Below are 27,606 nucleotides of genomic sequence, written 5' to 3'. Positions count from 1 at the left end.
TTAACCAAGGAACTGTCCCACACCAGATCCCAGGAAGCTTCTAGCTTTCTTGGTTGTTGGATCAGGCATCATTCTCAACCCACTGCTAAGGGGTCCACCGTTACCACCTCCTTTACCTTTTCCCTTCCTACCTCCTGTAAATTGAAACTTTCCAAGCATTGGTTTAGAGGTCATGACCCCTGCTGACCCAGGTACGGTGGTCAACCATCTGTCGCTCCCACCATTGTCCAAACCACTGGCCGAGACTTTGGAGGCATTCTTCCGTCCTGCAGCTGAGGCTACTCGTGTCCTTTTGGCCTTGGTGTTGGGCTGACCAAATGCCTTACGCTTGGCTGTACGAGGCTTCCTGTTGGCTCGGCTCCGTTCTCCTCTAGCCTTAGATGAAGACTGACCAGCTCCAAAGTAAGGAGACGTGTCCTTATCACTGAAGGCATTGTCCGCTTGCATGTCATCTTCTGAAATCCATAGAAAGTGGAACAAAGAAACTACAATGAGAACTCTAGTGAGGCTTGTCTGGCGTGTTGTAAAACAGTTTGATGATATGCAAACAGCTTACTTGGACAGACTCACAAAAGAATCTGCTGATTTACATTGATGTAATTTACATGTAGTACAGGTAACGTAATGTCTTTTTGGCAGCCATATGACTACGCAGACTAACATTTGGTCCTAAAGAGACATAGAATCAAGTTTGTTGTTGAAGCTACTGGCATTATGTGCATCATGTAGATCAGACAAGGTTATCAAGGTTATCAATGCAAAGCAAGTAACTGACTTAACACATGATGATGCAATCTAAACAAGATCGGCTAATTTGTAGAGGAACAATTCTTTACGAAAATGTTATCTTGAGAAAGAGAGGCCATGGTTTTCCAAAAGTGGCCTTTCATTCTGTATTTGACTACTCACAATTCATAGTCCTAAATCTCACATGGGTTGATATCTGCTCAATTTGATGCCTATATGGCAGTGTGTCGCAGTGTTTCAGTAGACAGCCAGTACGATAGGAAAAAGAATACATAATGCATACATGTGCATAGAGTGATTACTACATGGAGTTTAGATTTTCTAAAGATTAGTTTTGAATGTAAACTCGATAGGTGGATCAAGTTAGAAGCGATGGGGTGCTGGTTGAACTCACCAGGTGCCAGTTCTGGGAGATAGAGAAAGATGACTTGGAGAAAGCTTTGCCCCCATCGGTTAGCCTTGGGTTCAGTCACTCCAGTAATTTCCAGCAGCTCCTCGATACTGAAAGGGGTTTTCTCTGCCATCTCTCTCAGTGTGGCATCTGGGTACGGGGGAAGAAGACAAGGAAGATTAAATCATTGAATCTCATTCTCTCTTTCCATATATCACTATGGTGCAGCAATACACCCTTAATATGACCAAAGAGCCTTCACAGGACTGGCTGATATTACATGTACAACGTTGTACGTATCAAAGACTAAAGCCCACCGCACACTATACGACTTGTGACTATACGATCTTAAGACCATAAGACCCAGTTGTACGACCTGCCAACGCACACTATACGACCTGACCTTACGAATTGGCTTACCACTGTTTTGCTTCAGTACACTTTACCAATGAGTATTAAAGCGCACGCGGTGCGCACTGCGTGTGCTTGCATTTTACTGTATCTTGATTGGCTAAAAGCCCACGACTGGTCGTGGAAATGTAACATGTCATATCTCTACGAGTACAAAAAGACCCAGTCGTACCACTGGAAACTGGCAAGACTGGTGACATCACACTTCCAGTCTTAAGGTCGTACGACCAGTTGGATCGTACAGTGTGCGGCGGGCTTAACATACATTGCTGTGGCCACACAAATATGTTAATATGACTGACATGAAGTCAAAGTACTTAGGTACACACACAAAGCAGACTGCCGATGGAGATTCAGGCAAACGGTATTAACATATCATTATGTGATATCCAACAAAATATCTTGCAGAGAGTCTTTTTAAGACAATGTCTTCTGGCCTCTAGGGTTTTACAAACTCCACTGAGTTTACAATCAGTCATCAAACATACAGTTTGAACCTAGGTTTACATGTCACTAGAATATGCATGCATGAACATTGGATCACTTCAAACAAAATTTGAAGACCTACTTATTTTGATATCCCTATATATGCAATGGACTTGTACTGTCACTGCCTGGTAATACAATTGTATGTATATATTTATCTCCTATGGTGACCAGGGATGACACCTCATAGCGCTTTGTATCCAGTGGAAAAGGCGCTCTAAAAATATCAACTATCATTATTATACACACACATACACATGCCTGTATATATGCTGAACAAATAATTGACCAGAATTAACAGACTTTATGATTTCACTTAGGTGAACCAAAATTTGAATTATTCTTGCTGGTTTGGGTGAAACAAAAACTGAAATTTGTCCCATTAGAACAGCTGAGTAGAGTGTCACAAAGGTTAACTTAACTATGCTTGAAAACTGGCTCTACATGAAAGTTTCATATCATACAGCAGCAGAAATCAAGTCTTGTGATGTGCACAGTATGAGCTCTAGAAGGATCACTAATATCAGATGACATGGGTGAAGGATAAGGAAAGCACACCATTGAATATGTTGGCAGTGTTCATGTTGTTCTCAGCAGCAAGCTGACGACACATGGCTCGTAGGTCATCCAGAAGTCTCTTGTGGACGGCATCTCTGTTCTCTTGGCCCTCGGACATCACTACAGCTCCATTCTTAGTCAGAGCACGGGACGCTCTACTCTCCTGCATCCGCAGCTCAAACTATTAAAACAAAAATGACCAATTACTTTATCAATATATATATATGTATATGTAAACAGTTGAATCTGGGTAAGTTGAACGAACAAAGCCCTGTAAAAAGAGTTTTCATTGTGATAATATTTGACTTCTTTGACGTAATTGTCAAATACCCATTTTTATTTTTTATTTACTTATTATTTCTATTATTATTATTTTTTTTTTTGGGGGGGGGGGTCAGTGCATAACTGTAGCTTAAACATAGATGAAGATTATGCGACTTCAACTAATGGAAAGTAATAGTATTTGAAAGCCTGTGAGGCCATCACTGTAGCATACAAAGTATTGCACACAAAGGCTCAAACTTGTTTTTTCAGGCTATACTGTACCACAGGACAAATAAGTTCTCATTGCTATCACACAGTTGCCCTCTCGGCTTGGTATATGCTGACTGTACAGGGAACTGGACAAAAGATCTAAAATAAAGTGGATGTTCTGTGTATCTTCAACTCTCACACATTCCAGCTGAAAACATCATAAAGTGACTGCTTATCAGTCTTTATTTAACACTGGTTCTTTCTTCAACTAACAGGTAGTCATAGATGTGTAGACACAAAATACTTGTCAATGTACAGCTCTCAATATTTCTATGGAAAAAATATTTGGGAGATTATTCCAGTTGTCAATCAGGACATATATTGTGTTGTAACATACTTCAAAGCTTTGCACTTAGGATGAATGAATTTGCTTGCACTTCTCAATTGTAAGTCATTGGTAGTACAGTAAGATTGTTTCTATTTGCAATGAAGAGCTAACAAACAACTGCGGGTTGTAAGCCTGACAGCTAATGCTCGCAACGGGTAAATATCAATTAGCAATTTGATGTATTCTCTTCAAAGTACATTTCCTGTCATAATGAATTAGTTGCAGTAGAGGGTTCAATGACATTTGGTCCTGCACTAGTTGCTCCTATAAAATATCTGCACACTAAGCCAAACATAAATTCTACTCACAAACATAACCCTAACATTAACCTGTTGAGGACAGACTGATTTTGCTATACGGTTGTAACACGCATTTCCCATAGACACCTGCCCAAGTATTCTAGGGACTTGTCTTCAATGGGATAATTCTCCTCCTCACATCAAGCTAAACCTAAAATCCTTTCACAACCTGAACTGTAACCCTACGTCCTTTGAGAAAATAACCCTGGAGCAATTATCATTTCACCGCAGTAGAGATACAGTATGATGTACATGTCACAAACCTTCATCCTGCCATTCAGGATATCATAAGCCTTGGGTCCCACTTTGAGATAGCAGACAGCCTGATCATGAGCAGTGATGAACATTTCTTCTCTCAGATATCCTTCAATAACCAGCTTCCTAATCAGTCTCTCACTGTCACCTCGTTGGAAGTTTTTCTTCTTGAGGATACCATAGATTGGTGACTTGTTGTGTCCACACTGGTTGATCTTGGCTGTGTTCCCACCTGTAGTTTGATAATCAGAGAGCAGCTTATGTATTAGTACAAAAACAGCCATGAGCCATATTTCCCCATTGTTAGAAGTCATGATTAAATCAAAGTGTTCCAATAAAAAAGGAAATGTGGGGGGTTTTGAAAGCACTGTGAAAAATTAAATACTTTGTAGGCCCTACTCCAAAATAGACAGATAGATAGATAGACAGACAGACAGACAGACAGATAGATAGATAGATAGATAGATAGATAGACAGATAGATAGATAGATATACATATAGATAGATAGATAGATAGATAGATAGATAGATACATTGTAGATAGATATTGTTTATATTATCAAAAGGAAAATACATACAAATGTAGCAGCCCAGATGCTGAATTGCATGTCCTTGATGTAAATGTACAGACAAAACAAAACAATACAATACAATAACTATTCATATTAAACAGATGCAACCTGAATATAGTTTAAGATATTGTTTTAAATAAGAAAGTCAAGTGTCAGCGTAAATCAACACAGGAGATAGCTCACCCATAAGGACATCCACGTAGTGATTGATGGTAAACTGGTTGTTACTGGCTCTCCTTGGTCCTCGGTACCTCCCCTGACTGGTAGCAGACCCACTCACATCAATGATGAATTCAATCACTGCTTTAGCCTCCTTTGTCACATCCACACTCACAAATGATGCCTGAGATAGGATAATACACCAGTCTCCAATTATCAACTTACAAACACTTCAGTTTGCTGGCAAATGCAGTAGTGAATAAGAGGTGTTATTGTACTGCACAAAACAATGAGAGAAAAAAAAATGCAAATCATTCGTTTGTAGGATTTTGTTTGTTTGTTAGTTTTGCTAAACTTTGCTTTGTGTTGGAGGAGGGGAGTTTAGAGGTCAATACATTTCACCCATTGAAGATGAGTCCTGAGCATACTCGGGCAGGTGTCTATGGGAAATGTGTGTAATAGCAAAATCAGTTCGTCCTCAAAGGGTTAAGAACCACTCCATTTCAAGAATCCTTTGCATTCATTGTAAAGGACTTCACTTTCCTTTGATGATAGGTGAGGCGAGAAATCAAGGCAGCTAAGTGGAGTGAAATGATCCATGTGATTTCACATTTCACATTGCGTGTGAGTGTTACATGCTTGAGGATGATGAATAATCAAAACCAGGAAAAAAGCCAAGATATTTCCTTATACACACACTTTCACTACACAATGAATCAAAAGGGGCCTGAGCTTTCGATCATAGCAGAATCTTCGTCAGAGGCAAAATGACAAACAGGCAGTGAAAGCAATCACATATAAAGACTTCACACAGCAAGAACAGTCAGGGACAGGCTGGGTACACAGAACAAAGAAAACAAGAGGAGAGGGTAGGGGGTCATGGGCAAGGAGCCCAACAGGTAAAGGGAAGGGGATTAGGGCAGGAGGGTGGACAGACAAAAGGCAGAGGAGGGTCAGTAATGATCCTGAGGGCAAAGGGGGCAACCATTGAAGGAAAAGGATGAATAGGGAGGCAACATCAAACAGGATAAGGAACAACAGAGGGATAAAGAAAGGAAAAGAGTGAAACAGCAAACAGCAGCAGCCTTTTTCCACCCACGCATACACACTTGTTTTTGTTTGTGTTTATACATATTTGTGCTTACTATGCCCATTTATGCTTGCCTACCTAGATATACATTTTCTCTCCCTTGAATTCTGAGTCCCTCCCTTTTTCATATGTGCTTTAATTATTATTATCTTAATTTCTTTCATCAACATTATCATTATTATTGTTGTTGTTATTATCATTATCATTATTGTGTATATATACTTTGATAAGTTTGATTACTTGCATTTGTTGGTTGACTCTCACTTTCATTTTGTTGCCTCTTCTTGGTACACCTTTTCAGGTGTTGGGGACCAGTACATTGTAAATCAATTGCATTTAGAGGTATGACTACATTTTGTGTGATTCCACAAATCACTAAACCAGTGAAATCATAAGAAATACATCAAAGTACCATAATCCATATACATAAATGGAATATGCTTCTTTAGTCAGAGATACATATCTAATTGAATTTAAAAAATGAAGCACTTCTAATCCTACATTAGATCAGATTCTGATGTAAACTATTAAAGAGAACACACAATAGTTCCCTCTCAAAAGAAGTCAGTCCTATGCTTACATTTGATTGGCAATTGTCACATGTCGTCTCCCTCGTACGGCGGCAGCTCTGTCGGTCATAGCCTGTCTCTCCAAAGTAGGCCAGCATGATTGACCTCCGACAGTCAGCCTTGTTCTCACAGTACTGCACCATACCATACAGGTTGTCCAGGTGTACTTTAATGGCGTTGTAGTTATCACCACTCTCTGTAGAAGGAAGAGTGCAAACCATAAATAGCAAAGGATCAAGACTAGACATCAATGTAACTATCAGTTCATTGAAAAGAAGAGTTTAAAACCAATTACAATCAGTACTGTATACGCTATAATTTTCGCATACATAAATTTTCGCGAATTGCCGCTGTCACACATTTTCGCAAGTGGTTAAATTCGCGATTGGGGGACCAGAGAAAATGTGAAGTGGCAAAGAAAGTGTGAATTTTCAACTTACTAGCAAATAAGAATGATACTAGTTATACACTGCATGAAAAAAACTTACCAAACTCTGCTAACTAGTAAGTTAGAATTCAACATTTTTGAAGTGGTTAAGTCCATCGCGCTAGATTTCTGACGAGTGGTCCCCTTGTGATAATGGATTGGCTCTCAACAGTATTCGTATTTAAAGTAGACGTGGACGTGCTATATGTACGTAAACAAGCTTAGCCAGTACAGTACTGAAAGTATATGGTCTGTTCGGTAAGCCATGATATGGTACATTTGTATACTGCTAGTACTGAAATTTTCGTATCATCAAGGCAAGGAATTCATTTTGGAAGGTAATATTTTCGCGTGTTGTTAAATTCGCGAATAGCTCCCGACTTGCGAAATTCGCGAAAATAAAACCCCCGCGAAATATATAGCGTATACAGTATGTTGTCATCATGGATGTAAATCTAGGACTTCAGAACTTTCTTTTTTAGAATATAGAGGGCATTTCTATACTACTGTGTATACTAAAATATGTTTTGAATATTGCACATTTACATCACAGTGATAACCACAAAATACAATATTCTGCAGTGTACCTGCCATGAAATCCTGTAGATTAACCAATTGAGGACAGACTGATTTTGCTATAACATGCATTTCCCAAAAGACACCTGCCCGAGTACACTCGGGACTCGTCCTCAACGGGGTTAATGGTCTGTCTCATGAAATCTTAGACAAGTTTTAGAACTGAAAATTGCAACAGCAAATTGTTTGTGACAGCAAAAGCAACCAATAAAATAATGTCACACATATACACATAGCAACTTCAAGTCAGCCAGAGTCAATATGAGTCTTACTCACTCTCTATCATACGCCTGAGTCTGGTCACATCCTGATAGGAGTAGTACAGTACACAGTGAGCCACGCCCCCATCACGCCCTGCCCTTCCAGCCTCCTGGTAGTAACCCTCAATAGATTTGGGTAAGGAGTAGTGCAGCACAAAGCGGACATCAGCCTTGTCTATGCCCATGCCAAACGCTATGGTGGCACAAACAACCTGACGGAGCAAATGACATTACAGCTATTATAGTTTCACTCATACATTACCTGTGGAAATGAACATATGACTCAAAGACACATAACTAAAATAAGAGCTGGCATCATGAAGTTATGATATAATTGAGGGTATCGCCAATACGTAGGTGCCGTGTGCAGAGCGTTTTAGATGCATTATGGGATAGCTCATGGGACAAACTTGCCCCGGTTTTGGCTGCACATGCACTTGCATCACGTTCTGTCTGTATAAAGAGGTATTTTTTTGTTGAAGATTTCTTCGCTTTCCATCATGTGACCAGCACATTGAAGCCTTGCAGTAGTGAACCATGACTCTAGTGACCGCAAATCAGTAAAGCTTAGACACTTTCAACTCTTTTAAACTGAATTATAGCCAAGAAAAAAAGGGCTAACAATGGAAGAGCAGACAAAGAACTCCATTGAATCGTATGGGAATTGCGACTCGCGCGAGACAACTGGAAGCGAACAAGGGACCGAGGAATTCCACAGTGCACCTGTGACAGAGCTCTTCAGCGTGCGCAGGAGTTTTTTACGCCATTGGCGATAGCGAGAATTATAATCTCTAACCTACTCATCATCCAAAACAGACAGGACAAATCACATAATACAGCCAAATAGAAAGAGTGACACTAATATTTCACTTTGGAGTGAAATGAAACATATGTGCAGAATACAATTAAAAGTTAATTTCTTGTTCAAATACAATGTCACAATAAACCACGTTTGAAGACAGTATACCTTGTACTCATCATTGATCCACTTAGACTGTACAGTGGCTCTTTCCTTGTCACTCTGACCAGCGTGGTAGGGAATAGCCTTCACTCCAGCACGGGTCAGTTCATCGGCCACCTTGTCACACTCATTCCTAGACAAGCAACCAGAGGGATCTCATCATTGGATCATAGAGAGTTAAACAATGTATGCAATATAAGAAAATGACTCTGAATGACACAGTGACTTTACTAGAGTTTCTGCATCACACATGGCACTCATCATCAACATCACACATTGATATATATCAAAGAACAACAGAAAGATAAACATCCAACTCTATGTACTCTGTTGCACAAAACTTTTTAGCTGAGAAAAACTCTGTTAAAAACTGAAAACTCAGGTTAATATGATTCTGCCACATACTTTAAGAGAGGCAAACTTATATTAAAAGTAACAACGTTTTTTAAGGTAACAAGTTTTTGATACACAACAGGCCCCGGATATTTCATGTGCTATAAAAGCTTAGCTCACCTTGAGAGGCAGTAGATAATGCCTGACTGTCTGTTGAAGTGAGTTTTAATGAGTGATGTGATCCTCTCTATCATCTTACTGGGTTGTTTCTTCTCCACTCTGAACATCAGGTTGCTGCGGTCAAAGCTGCTGGTAAATCTGTTGGAAACACAAATGACTCACATCAAATAAATTTGAAAACACAAATGACTCACATCAAACTAACTTGAATTCAACCTTTTTTTCTTTTTCTTTTTGTAAGGACTGAAATAAGTCTCACTCTTGTCATGTTTACAAGGAGTGTATTTTTCTAGTACACATTTACCTTTGCATTCTGTCATTACATGTAACAAATCACATCATGTGGATTTCAGACATCTCCACGATCAAATTTTATGTGAGCTTTATTACAATTACCAAATCATAGTTGAAAAAAATCATTCATAACACACACATGGGATCTACAACTTGTGCTCAAATATAACTTGCACCTCAAGTCAGCTCATATCTGGGATGATATTGAGGTTTGTCGAAAAAATCGGAAATCAAACTTATCAGGTGATTTCAATACATGGAAAAAGCAAAATGTGTATAGACTTGAGAAAAAAAATCTGAAATCAGATTTAAATCCACAGAATATCATGCCCGTCATATGAAGGCAGACAGGTACTCGCAAACATAATGGCTGACTCAGAATCTTGACACAAATGTAGATGAGAAACCATTAAGTGGTCATTTTTCATTTTTGTGCTTCACAGACTCAATAGTAAACAGGTACAATAGAATTTACTCATATTTAAACACAAAGAAATTTGGGCCTACATTTGCAACATCACATCATATGATGTTGACATATGGTGGAAATAATGAGGGTTGCCAGAGAGAGCTGGTACCTCTAAGACACATTGATTGATTGAGGCCAACTTAGGCCATTTATTCGGCAAAATAAAAAAACAAAAACATATTATAATAGTGGCGTTTACAATGAGAGCCAGGCAGCCTTGAAAGCATCTTGTGCTATTAAAACACTATCATCCTAGTACTGGGCTGTTGTTAATTATGAGAAATATTTGGTATGTTACATAATAGAAATACATGGTAATAAACACAATATGTGGAATTTTTTCTCTTGTTATCTCTGGGGAAGGTGTCTCGGAAGTGTTTAGAGTAAAAGCAATACTATTCAAGCCTTTGGGAGAGAAAATGGCTGACTTACACCTGTGGTTTTTTCATGCTGAGTTGGTGAAGGACATCAGTTCTGACCCGAGGAGTGGCAGTGGCAGTCAGAGCCATCATGGGCACACCAGGGAACTTCTCTCGTAGCTTGCACAGTCTCTTGTAGTCTGGACGGAAATCATGGCCCCACTGCATTGCATGCATAGCACAAGCAAATACTCAGAGCTGCCAACTTTTGTAAAAGCCTTTCAGTACTTTGATGGCTGAAAATTAGTAATTTGCACCTTTTTTGAGTGAAAATCAGTAATCCTTAACAGTGCTATAGAATTTATCACAGACAATGATTTCTAAAATCAGTAATTTGCTTGTAACCTTCAGTATTCTTGTCCAATTTCAGTAGAAATTACTGAAAATCAGTACTAGTTGGCAGCTCTGAATACTGTAGCATGAGATTTTCAGATTGACATTACTCTCCTTATATGCATGCTTGAATCACCTGCTGCCAGTAGGACATCTTGTGCTTATACTGACGGACATGACACCCCAATTTCCTTTCCCAGACAGGTGGCTACAAAGATTTCATTGAACAACAATTACATAATTTTTACATTGTGTCATAATTACTGAAATTTATGTCATGATTTATGGGTTAATATAGAGTTCTCAATATTGCTTCCATAATTCAAAAAATAAAGATATTGTGCCATTACTGACATGCCTTCCAATAACTGATCTAGATTTAGAGTTTTTATTCAAATCCTGATTCTTTTAGACAGATAATTGAAGCTTGTCAATCTCTGCAATTACAATTCTGAATCCAAGCTTGTACAAATGTAAAGGTATCTAAAAATGAGAAGGTTTGTAAAGGTAGCACTCCACCGAGCTTCTTACACCTATCTACAGTTTACTCTAATTGAGAGGGTTAAACTTGCCTGGCTGACACAGTGAGCTTCATCAATCACAAATCTTGACAACATTCCTCGGGTGTAGAGATGCTCCATGGCTGACAACAGCTTCTGACTGGCACTGATCTGTGTGACACAAGACATTATACACATCATACAGTTCAACTTTGTGGTGACATGCACTGATGAATGAAATGGGCACAACTGGAAATGAGTCAAAACAAGATTTTAACAGTGATGACAAGGAAATGTTGAGGAAAATTTGAATTATGAACGAATCACAGAAAGAGCTACTAAAGAATCACTTTTATTAATAGGCAGCACAGGTGGTTGCATATTTTTCTCAGCACTGTCAGTGCAATTATGTCGAATTTTGATTACTGCCAGTGATAATGCTACTTAGGTAGACAGTACTTAAGTACCTGTTTTTGTTTTCATATACTATAAACATGCACACATACAATCACCCTATTCTAACCTTTCATGCAAAGTCAACCTTGCAGAAGTCAATACACTGGCCAAGTCAGAAAAAATGTATATCCCGTATGGGTGTAAATATATGTTCATTCTATTGTGTATGTTGAAATTTACTTGCACATTGTAAGTCAGAGGATTTTCTCCAGTCCCTGGGATTTGATTTAGGTGAGGTTGACTGTACATGTCTTGTCTTAGAGTTTGGCAATTGATAGGTATCCCACTACCATCAGACTCGGCCATATCATCTTCTTAATAAAATGCACCATGTTGCTTCCTCTTTCATCTAGGTCACCAAGTATTGCTACAGAATGGCATAAGACTCTACAAACCTTTTCTGGTGTAACATACAGCATCTTGACTACTGGGTCTCTCATACACAGCTGTCTGTAGATCCCATCAGACTGGGCATTGCTCATATCACCAGACAAATGGGCAGCAGGAATCTAGTATGGCAAACACAGTAAGATTTCTTTAAAATTACATTCCCATGGGAGGGAAAGAGTCATTTTTTGTGGACACCGGATGTTTGACATGCACAACATGAAAGCAGTATTTAGCATTTCCACAGAACATTGAAAGAGAGTTGTTTTTCAGAAACTGTTGTTGTAATATCTAAATGTATGTGGCTGTGGGAAACTAATGCACTTTATTATTTAGAAAGACACATGAAAAAAATCAATATCTTATTAGAGTTTTCCGAGACTACATTCTACCAGCAGTGAAAATTCACCTTTGATGACATCAACTAATCTTTACAGACACGATTTGTTGGAAGTATCTTTGTTTTTGGAAATGTTGCTGAATACACGGAAGCATAGAGGGATAAAGAGCATAGACACCATTCCCAAAGTGAATATAGAGTCTATGGCTAACCTCAAGTGAGACCAATCGCTGGACTTGGTCCTGGATGAGAGACTTGAGAGGGGATACCACCATGGTCACTCCTTTGGTCAGTACTCCGGGCAGCTGATAGGCCAAACTCTTCCCTCCACCTGCAATCAACACAAAAACAAAACATCATTCATATCACTTTTGCCCTAAATATCTAATGTACAGATTTTATTTTAAGATAAATCACACTTTCTACTTCTCTTATAAATTTGTCCTGCACATTTTTATATCACATCTACCATATGTGCTAAATTTCCTCCAAATTTATTTAATAGTAAAGGAATTCCATCTGCCAGTTTTTCTCCTGATTTCGGGGGCATAATTTGCTACTACCATGGCAACACACTTTATGCTTCTTTTGAAAAATGTGTCTTGCCCAACTTTTACATAAAGCTCAATATATACACCAGCTTTGGTTGGATTGCTTGGAAACTAGAGAAGTAGCTTCATCTGAAACATAAGCACACACCAATCGCCTGCCAATCACACTCTGAGTCATACATGACTCTTTCAAACTTGGTTTGGTGAGGCGATAATAAATTACTGTACCTACAACCTCCTGAATGTTTGGAGTAAGCAATGATCTCTTAGACGATATATGGGGTATAGCATGGGTAGAAACCTTGTCTACGGAAGTACAATTTGTATGTTTCTAGCACAATTCAAACACAAGATTTCACAACTTTTTTTTCATTTTTTTTCATTTTTTTTTAAAGTTCTTGTTCTTGTTTACTATACAGCACCACAGTGCATCATTCCACTAACTCACCTGTTGGCATGAGTATGAAACAGTCCTCCCCCAAGAGGGCAGCATTGATTGCTTCCAGCTGGTTAGGTCGAAACTCATGGAGTCCAAATGTCTTTCTGAAGACCTTCAGGAGCTCCTTGGAGTGAGGAAAGCCAAAGCCACTGAAGGGACTGTTGGATGTAACTTTGGGTGCAGGTTGACTGAGATCTGTTGGAAGGAGCCACAAGAAATTAGCTGCAAATTGTCATATTTTTGCTATCTCATTCATACAATTGTAGTTCATTTAGTTGTGGCCTTCTTCAAATATTCATAAAATCACAAAATAGACATCACTGCACTTTTAGTTTACAAGAAGTTTAAGCATGAAGCAATACAATCTATTCCATCTCTTTCATTTTAATTTGATATGCAGACAAATTCCCTCTCATTCATTTTCACTTCTGTTACCACATTGAAAGAAAAAAAACAACAACTTATAATACCATGAAAGACATAAATCAATATGAAACAGGAACAGCTTTTAAACTGAACAACTCCTCAGGTAAAGAGGATAGTTACAATCCATGCAAATGCAAGAATCACAATGCTCACAAGAACCTGCTTCACATAGAATTTGGTGACTTACCTTGAGATAAAGCAGAAAAAGAATTGGCAGACTTTGAAGGAGCTTGCTTCACAGGATTTTTCTTTACACTAACACTCATCAGTCCAGGAGCATGAGATGTTCTGGAACCAAAATCTTCACTTAATCTTGAGCTTGAGGCATTTCTTTGTCCTGTATTACTATTTGGTGTCACAAACTGATTACTTCGGCAATTGTTTGGTGTCCAAGAATCCATGGAGGGGGTGCCAAAGTTGGAATCTAATCCCCAGCTATCAAGCCCATCATCTTCAAAGAAGCTCTCACCTCCAAAAGCCACAGGTGGTGAGGAATGATTTCTTCCTGACTGATTTCCTGAGGATGGTCCATTGGGAAAATCCAAAAATCCTGGCTGTTGTCCATCTGGTGTCTTGGGGAAAGTCCTTGAGGGGTCACTTCTTATTGAGCTGGGTCTTGAGAACGCACACACTGCAGATGAAGCAGTCACAGAATTTGATATTCCAGGTGCTTTGAATTGAAACACACTGGTACTGGCAAGACTCTGGCGTTTATTACACGTTTGCTCCTGATAGTCTGGTTCAAGGTCTTCAGCAGAATACTCTGTGTTCCTATGATCACCTCCCACACTCCTTGGCTCGGTGTTACAGGATGGTCCTGCAGTGGATATGGATGCACATGATGGCTTCTGACGTTGCCCTGAGGTAGCTACCTTCTGTCTTGAGTGTACTTGCTTCTGCTTGGCTTTCACCCTCCTCCTGACAACAGCAGATGAAATTAATTGACAAAACAATACAAATTATGTCAAGTAAAATTTGTATGCCACTGGTGCCAAGTATTGCCAAAAACAACACATAATAGTTATGGTAAGCACGACTTACAGGATTTAGAAGAAAAGTGTAAATACAGGCTAACATTTGATTTTCCCTACAGCCTCACAGGAGGCCTGCTTGTCCACCTTGCTTTGGAATTTGTGGTATTTCAGACCAGTTGTGTATGTCTACATTGCATGCTTCTCCGCAAAAAGTTGGAAAGTGTTGCTTGGACTGGCTGAAAATGAAATATAACACAGCTGAGTAATTCTGTCATGATTGTAATCTCTGATCAACATTAAATACTATTCTGACCTTATTAACACTTATTACACAATTTTTTTTTTTTCATTACAGTGTACTACTCCACTGTAACAAACATGGTTATAACAAAATCCTAGTTACAACAAAGTAAAAAGGCAGGTTACAAAATTTTCATCTATATAATCTTCCTATACTTTACTGTTTGGCTATGACGAAATTTTGATACAACAAACGAAAAACGCTGGTTCTGAGGCCTTCCTTAAACAGGTGCACTGTACACAATACTGTAAAACAAGGAATGTTCGTGTGCATTTTAATTTTGCGAATTTCGCGAGCGCCAAGATTCGCTAAATTAAAATGTACGCGACATTTCTTGTCTACACTATATGCATTGAACGCCAGAGGCAATTTGCGAAAATTTCATGCCACGAAAACGGCTGTCAGCTCCAATTCGTGAAAATTTTGTGCCGCGAATATATCATGTTTTACAGTAATGCCACTCTAATCCAGGCATACCTAAGAAGAGAGAGTTGCTTCAGGGTTGGAAGCTCTGGAGAGGAACTAAGATTGCTGCTGTCAGAACTCTGCCTTCTGAGAAGTGAATCCACACTGCAACAAATACGGTCCATCACTTGGAAGAGAAGCGAGTCCAGACAGTGTGATCTCATCTCCAGCTCTTCGGCAGACATCTGGAAATGAAGGTGAAATGGTGCAAATTTGATTATCAATCTACATAAAGTCAGAATCCCTTTGAAGTTCAGCTATATTCACAATAAAACATGCAGGTTTTGTCTTGTTTAATTGCTGTATACCGTAGAGCCACTAAAGTCATGTTTACATTATGTGACCAATGACTTCTCTTATGAGGCATCAACGAATCAATGCAGTTATCATCCAAAGTGGAAAACAGGAAAAAATCACCTTTCTGATCTTTTACTCACAATCTCTCATTCCTATACATGCACTCTCACTCTCTCTCTCAAATTCAAACTGATAATTCACTGCTAAAGCTTGGCAGTGACATCAACACCTAAAAGCTAATGCTTATGTCAACATACTATGCTCTACTTGATGGCCTAGACCAGATATTCACAATTTAAAAGAAAAGAATTAAAAAAAAAGAAACAATCATAGTTAGCATACAGTGTTAGTAAAGGGGGAGGGGGGGGGTAAATAGTAGATTGCTTCACCTTTCTGATCATTATCACTTTGATTTTTATCATCTAGTAAATTTCTTTACAAGCTCTGCTGGTGCTACTTATAGCTGTCTGGTGGTGGTGCCTGTCACCTGTGGTGATTAGGATTGGTGTTAGAATTGAGAGGAGAAGTTGAGAAATAATATGCAAACCTGATCTGACAGAGGATCAAGAGCAGAGTGAGTTGACAGGCCAGTCAGGTCTTCACTGACATTCTTGGGTGGCCTGGAAACAAGAAAGAAATATATATTCATGTCGTACACTTACACACTCACACACACATACAAACAGCTTATACTTGCTGCAGGATTTTGATGACCACATTGACTCATAGCATCATAGATATAGAGCAAATGGTAAGTAAACACTGCTTGTCCCTAGAACTACAAAATTTATCCAGCCAAGATGAGATACACATCAACTCTGAATCATAACAGTACTTTGATTTCCTCAGGAAAATCAGCTTTTTGCAGCACATTCATCACTGTTCCTGTATATCATATAGTCTCAAACACAACAATGCATTTTAGATGGAAATATAAATCTGCTACTAGACTGGCCAAATGGATGGCATACTTTGACAAGGGTGTCATATCATTATTCAGCTCCAAAGTATATGAAGTATTCACAGAATATCAATAAAGTATCTTTAGAACTCTTTCATTAGAGGTGTACAGTACTTTGACACGACTAAGTCTTTAAGAAAAAAAAAGAAAGTACTGACCCTGTAGTGAAAGTGTGACTGCTTGACATGAGGGGCGCTGAGTGTTGATTTCTGTCATTCCTTGCTTCCAATATTAACTGACAATCATCATCACTTCTCTCTGATGCTGGGCCCACTGCAGGTGGAGACCTGCCTAGACCAGTCTTCACTGATGAAAATGAGAACCGGTTCTTCTTTCCTCCACCTGACACCATGGCAACCTTGGAGGAAGATGCACCACGAGTCATGTCCTCATCAGTAGAGGTGATAGAAGGAGCCACGCCCTCAGGAGGATGAAGCTGATTCCTTGGGGATGGTGAGCTCTGGGTCTGGCCAAAGACTGGAGACGGGGGATGGTGAGGAATCTCTTCTTGTGATGGAGGAGGAGATAAATCTGCTTCCCTCTGAGCTGAAGGGATGGAATCCCAGTCAATGTCAACATCAAAGTTAGAAGGAGAAGGTGGGGGAGATGGAGATGGCATCTCAATCACTTCATACTGAGTGTCTCCAATAGGTGGCATTGAAGGCACTGGTTCAATCTACAGCAGGGAATGAGAGGACAGTTTGAGCAGACATGGTACACTTCCTGTCTTAAAATCATAGGCTGTTAGTAGTGTTAACAAGGCTAAATGGTAGCAGTGGCCCAGTGGCCTGGGGCCACTAAAAATTGATGTCAGGCTACCACACTTCACAACAATTATCGCTCGGTCGCCTGATCATGTATAAACAACTAAGATTCAATATTTGTTGTTATATTTGCTTTTATATTTGGCCACTACATTTCTCTTCCACACTATCAAAATTGTCAGATTTACAGATTTTAGTGGCCTGACTGGGCAATCAGAGAGAAAGTACATTGTAAGTGTCAAGCCCTGGTCAGACATGCAAAAATGCATAAGCTTCAATGACTACATGTCATATAAAGTAAGTTAGTTACTTTTCACGTCATAAGGACATACAGGTAGTCCCACATTAATATACAGAGTACTTACATCAATGTCTGTCACATCCAAATCACTATCAGGTCTGTCTTCTGCAAATATAATCACAAATACAAAAAGAAAATAATGTAAGCCAGAAAAATTTTTGATATGCATGAGGGATACTCTAGGTACATTACAGTCGACTCCCGTTATAACAAAGTGCTCGGGACCAGTAGTTTTCTTTCGTTATATCGAAATTTTGTTATTACTGAATAAATAAACAATTAAGAACATAGAGGTGATAATGTTGGAGCCTAAATTTTTACTTTATTATAAACCATGTTTGTTACAACAGGAGTGCCCTGTGCATGTACTTCAATATTTATTGTGACAGAAAGGACAATAGAGGGACATAACATACTAACTTTACAGTCCATACAGAGAAAAACAAAACAAAAGACAAAGAAAAAGAAAATTAATGAAATTTTTGGATTGAGTTGTCTTCCTTAGCATTGCTTCTACTGCACACTGATTACTGTAAATATTTTCGCAGTGTGGAAATTTTTTCCCACATTTCACGCAACCAGACGCTAGCTTGAAAATAAAAACATGCGGATATATTTGCATCATGCCATATGTTCCAATAGTTACAACTGTGTAATTTCCTTATTCTGCAGAATTGAAAACATGTGAAATCTATCTTACCGGGCCAAGCGCAAAAAAAAATTACTCATGCGAAAATTTCCACTTTTACAGTAATTTGAGATTTATTTGTGTTGATGAAAGGCAATTGTCAATCACTTGCAATGACAACAAAACAATACTTGAGTTTTGTGCTTAGCTTTGATTGAATTAGATTGTGAGTTACCATCCTTGTGAAGCTGAGTAGGAGACCAGTCTATGTTGATGACCTCTTCCTCCCCCTTTTGTTCTCCAGTTCTCTCATCTTCCTCATCACTGTCACAGATGACTGCTCTGCTACATCTCCTGCTGCTCTTCTTGCTGGAACCTACCACAAAATATCCAAGAGGACATTGGTCATCAAATAAGAGAACCTACCTCATCATACAGTGTGTCAAGGTGGACACTGATCAGAAGACTACATGATATCATCTACCTGTACATCAAAATGTCAAGGTGGATATCAGTCACGACAAGAGCAGAACCTAAATGTATCTAAAAACAAAATACGATGAACCAAAACTAAACTGTATTCAATTAAACTGTTAACATACTAGCTATCTCCATGAATATTATGTTTACTTGTTGGGAAGTGGCATTATCTTTTGAAGTACGTTGTATGTCTGCATTTACTGACCTAAATTACATATTTCTAAATCTCAGTCCTTGTTATAATGATTTTCCTTGTAACCTAATATTATCAGTGTCACCCAAGATTTCAGCATCAAGATTCCTCCTCCCCCCTAAAAAACAAACAAACAAACAAACAAATAAACAAAGAACCACTCAACCTAACTAATTTCGATCTTACAAAGATCAGAACAAACCACCTCAAGACTGCCTCTATCAACATTCTAAAAAATGTGTACAACCTGTGTTATCTTTTCATTTTAGACACCTAAAATGAAGAAGAAGAAGTGTCAAGCATACTACTGGATCTAGGGAATTTCATTTCTCTATATTACGATCACAACTTTACAGGTTAGCTCCAAACTGGAGGAATATATCAGATGCTTACAAACAACACAAAAAGAAAATGCAAAGAGTGTGATAGCATTGTATGAGTTTGTCAGCACTGACAGTCAAGTATTACATACTGAATAGTGGTGGCAATCAGACTGACTAGAAAGTTTGACTATATGGTAGAGAACAGTATAAGCTGCAGATGAACTTGACACTGCATTATTTGACATGACTCACCTATTTCATCTTCACTCTCACTATCCTCCCCTGTCTTTGTCTGAGTCACAGGAATGGGAGAGTGGTGGACTTCTTTCTGGTGACTAGGAGGCTTGCTGTTCTTCAGGTCACTTGGTGACAACTGCTTTTCCACATTTCTCTTGCTCTTGAAGGAGAATTTTCTCTTGGGTTCTGCATCATTGGATATTATTGTAGGAAACAGCATGTAAAGACTGAAAACTTATTATTCAGACATAATGTTTACATGTTAATTAGGGTTAACTGATATTACAGATTTTGCTACCCTTTTCCCAAATACATTAAGCAAGCTAAAATTCTGTTTTGTAGCTTCCTAGGCTTGGGTTTGTTTGGTTCCCCCCCCCCCCCCCCCCATCCCACCCCATTAGGTAATGTATACACACCATATATTCCTGGAATCTAATGTTTTGCAAATCACATTTTTTTTTTCTTCAGGATAAGAGTTAATAATTTTCATGTGTTGTGGAATTTGTGACTAGCACCCGACTCACAAAATTTGTGAAAATAAAAATCTCACAAAGTATATGATGCATACAGTTTCGTATGTGATAATAGGCATGAACAATCCAGAGAATCTCAATTGAATTGGTTGTGTACTTGGTTGTGAAAACTAAAGCTAGTCAAGGAGATTACTGTTACCAATTACCATGGTTCACAAAAATGCTGACATCAATTATGTAATTCCTAACATGAAACTGTGGAACATGATGATTTATAATCTTGGAAAAGCTCAGAGAGCACCATCACAAAATGTTATAAGTATGTAAAGAGTTTCAGTAAATTAGTAATATATAACATCAAGGGAATGCAAGTTACTGGTACATTGAATTTCTACTGCACAACACTCTGTGATACTGCCATTGACTTAGGCAATTCAAGAAAATTAATTAAGAAAAATACTTCAGATCACACTTACAAGTTGAAAGCCAGTTTGCATAGATGTTATACACTGTCACATCTGTTTCATTGTTAGAAGGAAACCTTCCATGTAGATAAATTAAGCAATATGTGACCGTGCATCACAAAACCAGTCATGAGTTAGTTAAGGGCAGATTCTGAAAGACTTGGAGCTTTAAAATGATGTACAACTCAATTCAAATTGACTCTCGTAACCTATCTAAACATTGAAAGCAAAGCACACACTCTGGAAAATTGTGAACTGAGAAAAGAGGCTCTGATGTATAGTGGCTATACAAGCGCTTAATCTTTACCAAGCCATGTTAGCTGTGCAATGAATGGGACAAAAAACAGGATGTAAGCCACCAAATCCACAACAAACAAGGGATTATCAGATTAGACTGAAATTAAGCACAACCTATTAGCACATTCTGACCATGATTAATGCCAACTATCAAAGCAGTAGCATAATACTTTCAAAAGTTATAAGAGCTGAAAGTGTAGAGCTTGTAAAGGATTTTTATGAAATGAAAAGGGGCCTCTACACATACAGATGTACCTAAGTATTCATAAATGAAATGTTTAAGCCATTCTTAAAAAAACAACAACAACAACAACAAACAAATAAACCCTTATACTTTCTGTACATGGAACCCAGCATGTCTAATAACTTACGTATGGTTGGTTCAAGGCAATCAAAATCTTCATCATCTGACATATCTGGCACAGTCAAAGATCTTGGTGAAGTCTTCTTGGAGCTGTATGTAAAAAAAAGAAACGAGAAATAATCATTGATGGCAAAGCTAGACTTCAGTATAACAGGATATCATAATAGGTAAAACCAGAAATTCCATGAATTTTGCAAGGAGAAAAGATTTGCAAAATTAAGATGCACAGAAAAATTCTTGCTTATCTACACTATAATATATATGCATTGAATGCCATAGTGACAACTCATCAGCTTTTCATCCCACGAATATTACTAATACTACAGTAGTCATCAGAGGTCCTGTACATATATTATGTAAAATTCTGCTATGAAACTGGACAGTCAAATATCAAGGATATAACTGCACACATGTATGTGATACTGTTATCTCTTGCAGCCACACTGGATCTAGTGAATCATGCAGTCCACTGTAACTTTCACATTTTTTGCACTTATCTTATGAAAATCTTGACTACAGTCACAATTCATGCTGCTTTTTATCTATTATTAGTATCCAAGTAGAGGGTGACTAAGGCAGACTTTGCAGTGCTACACAAACCACACAAACATTCTTATACTGTGGTTATTCAAAGAGATGCCAATTTGCAAGAGAAGAAACAGAACCAGCTGAATACAGCTCCCTAGAATTTATCCATTCTGTGGATTACATACAAGGGAATAATTTTCCTGGTATCCCATCGCAATTTGCTATGCATTTTTACACCACTGCTACACAAATTAACTTTTGTGTAGTGCTCAGTTTTCTTACATAGAAGTGTATAGGATGTCATTGAAGATATTTTTCATCAGCTGAAATTGCTCATCAAATTTGAGTTTGAAAATCATTCCCTGCATATATAAGTATAACACCATAAATCTTTCTCTCTCTCTTTTTTTTTTTTTTTTTTTTTTTTTTGCACATCAGCATTATTTTATACTGTACAAGTGGATATTTGCGTGCAGCATATGGCTCACAAAAATATTTGCATGCTCTTATTTTTGCACTTGCATCTGGTTGTGCGAAATGCGCGAACATTTCCACACCGCAAAAATTTCCACTTTAACAGTATGGAGACACAGTTGATATGAACAGGAATCAATGGACTGATAAACAAAATATTTGAGATGTGAATTTGATGATGATGCCATTAACAGTCATACCTTGGAGTGAAAGGCGGCACTGATGCTACAGGCTTTGGGCCCTGGCATGGAGAGGCCATCACACCCCTGGCGCTGTGCTTACTGATGGCACTGACCCCAGCAGGGCTTGGTTGGTTTGTTCTGTCTGCAAACAGATCTTTTGGTAATGAAGGCAGATCTTCAGTGAAACACCCATCATAGCTCCCAGTGGGATTCTTGTTTGACGGTAGTATGGTGGTATTCTGTCCTCCAGGCTTAAACCAACTCTTCAGTGAAGTCTGTGTGGTGATACCTGCCTTGGCAGAAGGCTTATCTGCCTGCTGCTTGAGATTAGCACTTCTTGATAACTTGAAATTGAATTGCCTGTGTAAAATAAGTAGAAGGGAAATTCTGCAGTTATGAGGACATGACATTCAAAAAAAAAACTAGAAATGTCGCTATGGCGACTGGTATGCCTCCGCCATAATGCATGATTCTCCTAATAGGTCTATACTCAGTAGTACATGTGGACAATGTGTGATTACATTTTCACAAAATTGGCAAATTATTAAAATGACATGTTTGTCACAAATGTATTGAATGTTTACCTTCCTTGACCTATGTTTAATTGGATGAATAGGAGAGCATGTATTTGGGGATTTAAGAACTTTAACTTGACTTTGACCATTTCATAAGTTTATGCACTGAGTAATTTTCAAGGTATGGAGAAAAAGCGCAATTTCTGTATTGAACAGTAAATTGTTATCATTTTCATCTGGCCTTTGATTTATAAGAGAAGCACTGTCAGGCAGAACATACATAAATTCAGCATGTACTAAGTTTCAAGATAACTTGAGCCACTTCCGAGATATGGAGAAAAAAGTAAGTTCAGCACTTTCACTTGATCTTTGACCTTTTGACCTTTGACCTTCTTGGCAAAAAAAAAATCCCAGAGAATCTCTATTGGGTTAGACATGCATACATCAAGTTTAAAAAAAAATATATCCTGCTGGCATTGCATAAATATAAGGAAAATAGTAAGATTTTGAAGTATTGTCCTTGACCTTTGACCCCTGACCTTTGACCCCATGAACCCTAAATTCCCTAGATAACCACTGCCAGTCAGTAGATGCATGTACACTATGTTCCATGAAGATACCTTGAACAATTTCCAAGATACAGAGAAAAAAAGTGAAATTTTAACATTTTACTTGACCTTTTGACCTTTGACCTTTTGACCTCATGACCCCAAACTTTCACCAGAGAATCTTAATTGGGTAGTACATGTATACACTAAGTTTCAAGAAAATATCTTCAGGCATTGCATAGATATGGGGGAAATAGTAAAATTTTAAGCATTTGACCTTGACCTTTTGACCTTTGACCTTGAGCATGTGCACCCAAAAGTTGATAGGCACAACTTCACCCCCTAATACACATACATGCCAAGTTTCATTAGGATACCTCAAAAGGTTTTGGTAGTTACCCTGTCCACAAAATTCATTACGGACGGACGGAAGGACGGACGGACGGACGGACGGACGGAAGGACGGACGGACGGACGGACAACCCGAAAACATAATGCCTCCGGCACCACGTCGTGGCGGAGGCATAAAAATGTGCAGGCTCTTATCTTTAATCTTTGATTTAGGTATCAACTAATGCTATGGATTTTCAGAAATCATAAAGGTGTTTCAAATTTAATAGATTATATACTTCTTATTCACTGATTTTGTAAGATTTAAAATCATGCATTTATAATATAGGAGCCTACATGTGGGACTGGGACAATTAATTTCACTTAATGTAACAATTTACCGTGGGGTGGGTTCCTTTGATATTTTTTTCCTCCAAATTTTGCTAAAAGAAAAAGATGAATACATGTAGACATTCCAGAGGTCATGTGATATTCTATCAATCACAAACAGGTGAAATGGACTGTGGAATTACTCTGGACTAAAATGTAACATTATTAATCATAACATTATCAACCACTGATGCTTTTTGGGGTCAAGCTAAAAAATTAGAATACATATTGTACATACATCGAACTGCTAAAAATATTTGGGGTAACATCTGTCATGATGCACTGATTGAAATCAAACACTTTGTGGCTATTGTGCACATTAACATTTTTGCACACTTTTTGTCACATGACATTGTTTGCTTGTTAGTTTTTTGTTGTCCTTTTTTTCTAACATTAACTACAGATGTAACCCTTTAAGTTGCCATGGCAGCTCAAATATTTGTTGAATTGTATTCATTCTTTTCTATACCATACCCCTGGGAAGGATATACATTTTTTTAACATAACTTTGATTTGAAATGAAGAAAATGGTAATTGAGAAGTAAAAATAGATATGTGAATTCGCTCAAATGTAACATCACTAACAGCGGAATTGCCCAGCAGCATGAATCTGAAATCTGATATCATTACAGTGTAAATCACAAATATTATCAAATGCTGAGAATTTAAAATAAAAACAGAACTATTAAGCCTCATCTTGTGCATCTAGACCAAGTTATTATTCCACACTGATAGAGCAGGTGTGTACTCAAATTTGTCAGCAAACTAATCGTCAAGGATGTGTTTTGACTGAAAGATCTGTCTATCTGGACGTTGGGGATTGTATGTTCCATGGAGACTGCGTCTGGCTTCACGGATCCCCTTCTGTCTACGAAGGAGAGCTGATGATAAAGTCAAAAATATAAAAGAATTCTCCCGACAGACAGATTTTTCTGTCTAGAATGTGTTCCACTCCGAATTCCGGGTAGATAGACTGTACAACTTACAACCTACATGTGGCGGCAGGGCTTCATGAAGTAAAAAAAAAAAATTTCTCTGGACATGGTAGCAGACGGATTTTTCTGCCTACCACTACACTACTAACAGTAACACACTTCACTGCTGAACTGCCTGAGGTCGCTAACTAAAGTACATTTATGATAGCTTGTAAGACCATTGTCTACTAGGCCCTTTTTATCATTACTCTTCACCAGTTTGGGACCCCCACATTCAGATAACTGTTGATAGACAGGCTGGGAGTCATACAAAACTGAGCAGCATGATTTGTTAGAGGCGACTACTCTACTAGACACAGTAGCATAACAAATATGAGGCTACATGTATGTCAAGCCAAATGCTCATTCACAATATTATGAAGTTAAATTTAGCGCTCGAACAACTTACTACTACTAGAGTAACTGCGTCAGTAAGCGGCCGTGCAGCCGTTCGCGGCAGGTACAACATACACGGTAATATACAGCTAAACACAGCATTGCACTGTTACATGCACACTACACATATACTAACACACTAGCAATCAACAAAAACCAACCGATAAAATGGGCACGATCTCTGACGAAAGTGAAATTTTCTCACCTAAATGACAACATATCGCATCCAAAATGAAATTTTCGGTACTTCTTAACATAACAGTTAAGAAACAATGGTCCAAGAAACTGGATTTTTTGTCGTTTTCTCGATGTTCGTGGATTTTGAAAACATATCCTCACGTAAAATAGAATTTTCGCGAGCCGATGTCGGCCGCCATTTTTTTCGGAAAGTGGATGTTACCATCGAAAAAAATGAGAAAAACACGAGAAAGACATCAACAACACCGCCAGAATTGCGATCTTGTTTGCGGCCAATGCATGTGCGCACGCTATTTTCACGTGCTTTCGCAATGGGAATTGGCGCTTACGCAATGTTCGCGAGACATGTGAAGGCGTTCAGCTAAAGATCGCGGAGCACGCGCGCATTGCATAGGGATTGTACATCGTGCCGCAAGCAGAAATAATACGTCGCATATCGCCCTTATCGGCGAAAATTGTGCCGGGTTTTGCCCTCGTAAATCATGAAAACTGCGTTGGTCAATGGTAAATTTCTTTCATGAAAACAATTGCATTAATGAATATTCTTGTCTATGATATATGAAATGGTTGAAAATAATTTGCCTGATTTGTTTACAAGTTGGAAAAACCCTTAACAATGCTTAAACTGCCGCAAACGGGATATTTTACTCTAGTACTTTAGTCAAGAAACGTAAGTGTACCAGTATAGTGATTGTATGGAGCATTTGGCTTGCCATATATGTTCGTGCCGTCATTTTTCAAACGAAGGCGGTGATGAATTGGGGAGCGCTGCAAAGAAGTGGAGGAAACAACCAGATAACAGGAGGAAACAGTGGAAGAGGTGAGTCAAAATGTTTACTGATTTAAATAATCCTGTATATATTTTTCCCAGATTGGTTTGAAAACTAAGTTGGAAAAACTAATTCAACCTATCCACAGGCACGGGCCATCCCAATTCATGAATGGGAAAAACCCTACGTCTGGGTTGAAGGGTTCTCCGAAAGTCATCATTTAACTTGTTACATTTACTTACAAGTTACGTCCCAATAACCACAAACAAAAAGTGCTATTTATAAGCATGATAAGTACTAACAGTTGTTAGGGCCTACTACCTAGTAACTAATTGAATACTCGTTCATCCCACCGGCAAGAACTATATCACAGTAAGATTACACAGACTGGAACGCACTCCCACCGATAATCACCGGCATCACAAACAAAGTCAACTCAATTACGAATTACTTCCTCAAAATCAAAGCAGCAATCCTTTTTACTTCTCTCTCCGCGCAGGCCAATAAACGCCAGCGCACCCCCCCCCCCACCCCCCCCCCCCCCCCCCCCCCCCCCGGCCCTGGTGTCCGCGTCCGGTTGGCCCCTACTACTAGGGGGTAAGATTAATAAGCTACTTACACTATCTTAGTTACACCATCGGCCACCATACCATGCGCCATTGTAAACGGACATGAATCTACTAACGCAGTAGATCTACTACTGCAGTACTACTCCTAGTAGTCACTACTGCACTAGGTCTAGTTCTAACGTGTGCGTGTAGGCCTACGACATTTAGTAATAGAAACTACTTCTACAAAGCTGTACGTGTGTGGGCCCCTCAGCTCAGTGCAGCACTTAGACATCCGGAGGAGTCTTTCATTTTTTTTTGACGGTGGATCCGTGAAGCCAGACGCAGTCTCCGACGACCAGATACAGACCGATCTTTCGGTCAATGCAGCACTGCACTGTGCACGCATACACACTAACGACACCGCCAGCATAACAAACATGCGGGCTGCGTAAATAGAGTCGAGTCTCATCCCCCACCA

At 38.7% G+C, this 27,606-nt stretch overlaps 1 protein-coding gene across 1 annotated transcript; it reads right to left on the bottom strand.

Moving 5' to 3' along the window:
• Positions 1–27,237, bottom strand: LOC139707973 (uncharacterized). The gene is made up of 24 exons (XM_071619964.1): positions 27,197–27,237; positions 22,475–22,816; positions 21,280–21,362; positions 19,690–19,860; positions 18,677–18,817; positions 17,878–17,918; positions 16,907–17,424; positions 16,335–16,407; positions 15,503–15,675; positions 13,938–14,668; positions 13,334–13,519; positions 12,547–12,665; positions 12,003–12,116; positions 11,224–11,322; positions 10,332–10,480; positions 9,137–9,274; positions 8,630–8,756; positions 7,679–7,874; positions 6,411–6,595; positions 4,765–4,924; positions 4,018–4,241; positions 2,594–2,774; positions 1,142–1,288; positions 1–455 (listed from the first exon to the last, which is right to left on the bottom strand). Exons 1-24 carry the CDS (start codon positions 27,235–27,237, stop codon positions 1–3), a joined length of 4,794 nt encoding a protein of 1,597 aa, XP_071476065.1.
• Positions 27,238–27,606: the final 369 nt, after the last annotated feature.

Source organism: Diadema antillarum, unplaced genomic scaffold (genome assembly GCF_040938485.1).
Source record: "Diadema antillarum isolate AM-2024a unplaced genomic scaffold, OU_Dant_1.0 seq00001292_RagTag, whole genome shotgun sequence".
Classification (NCBI taxonomy): Eukaryota; Metazoa; Echinodermata; class Echinoidea; order Diadematoida; family Diadematidae; genus Diadema; species Diadema antillarum.
The sequence above is the reverse complement of the archived record's forward strand: the minus strand, read 5'-3'. Positions and strand labels throughout refer to the sequence as shown.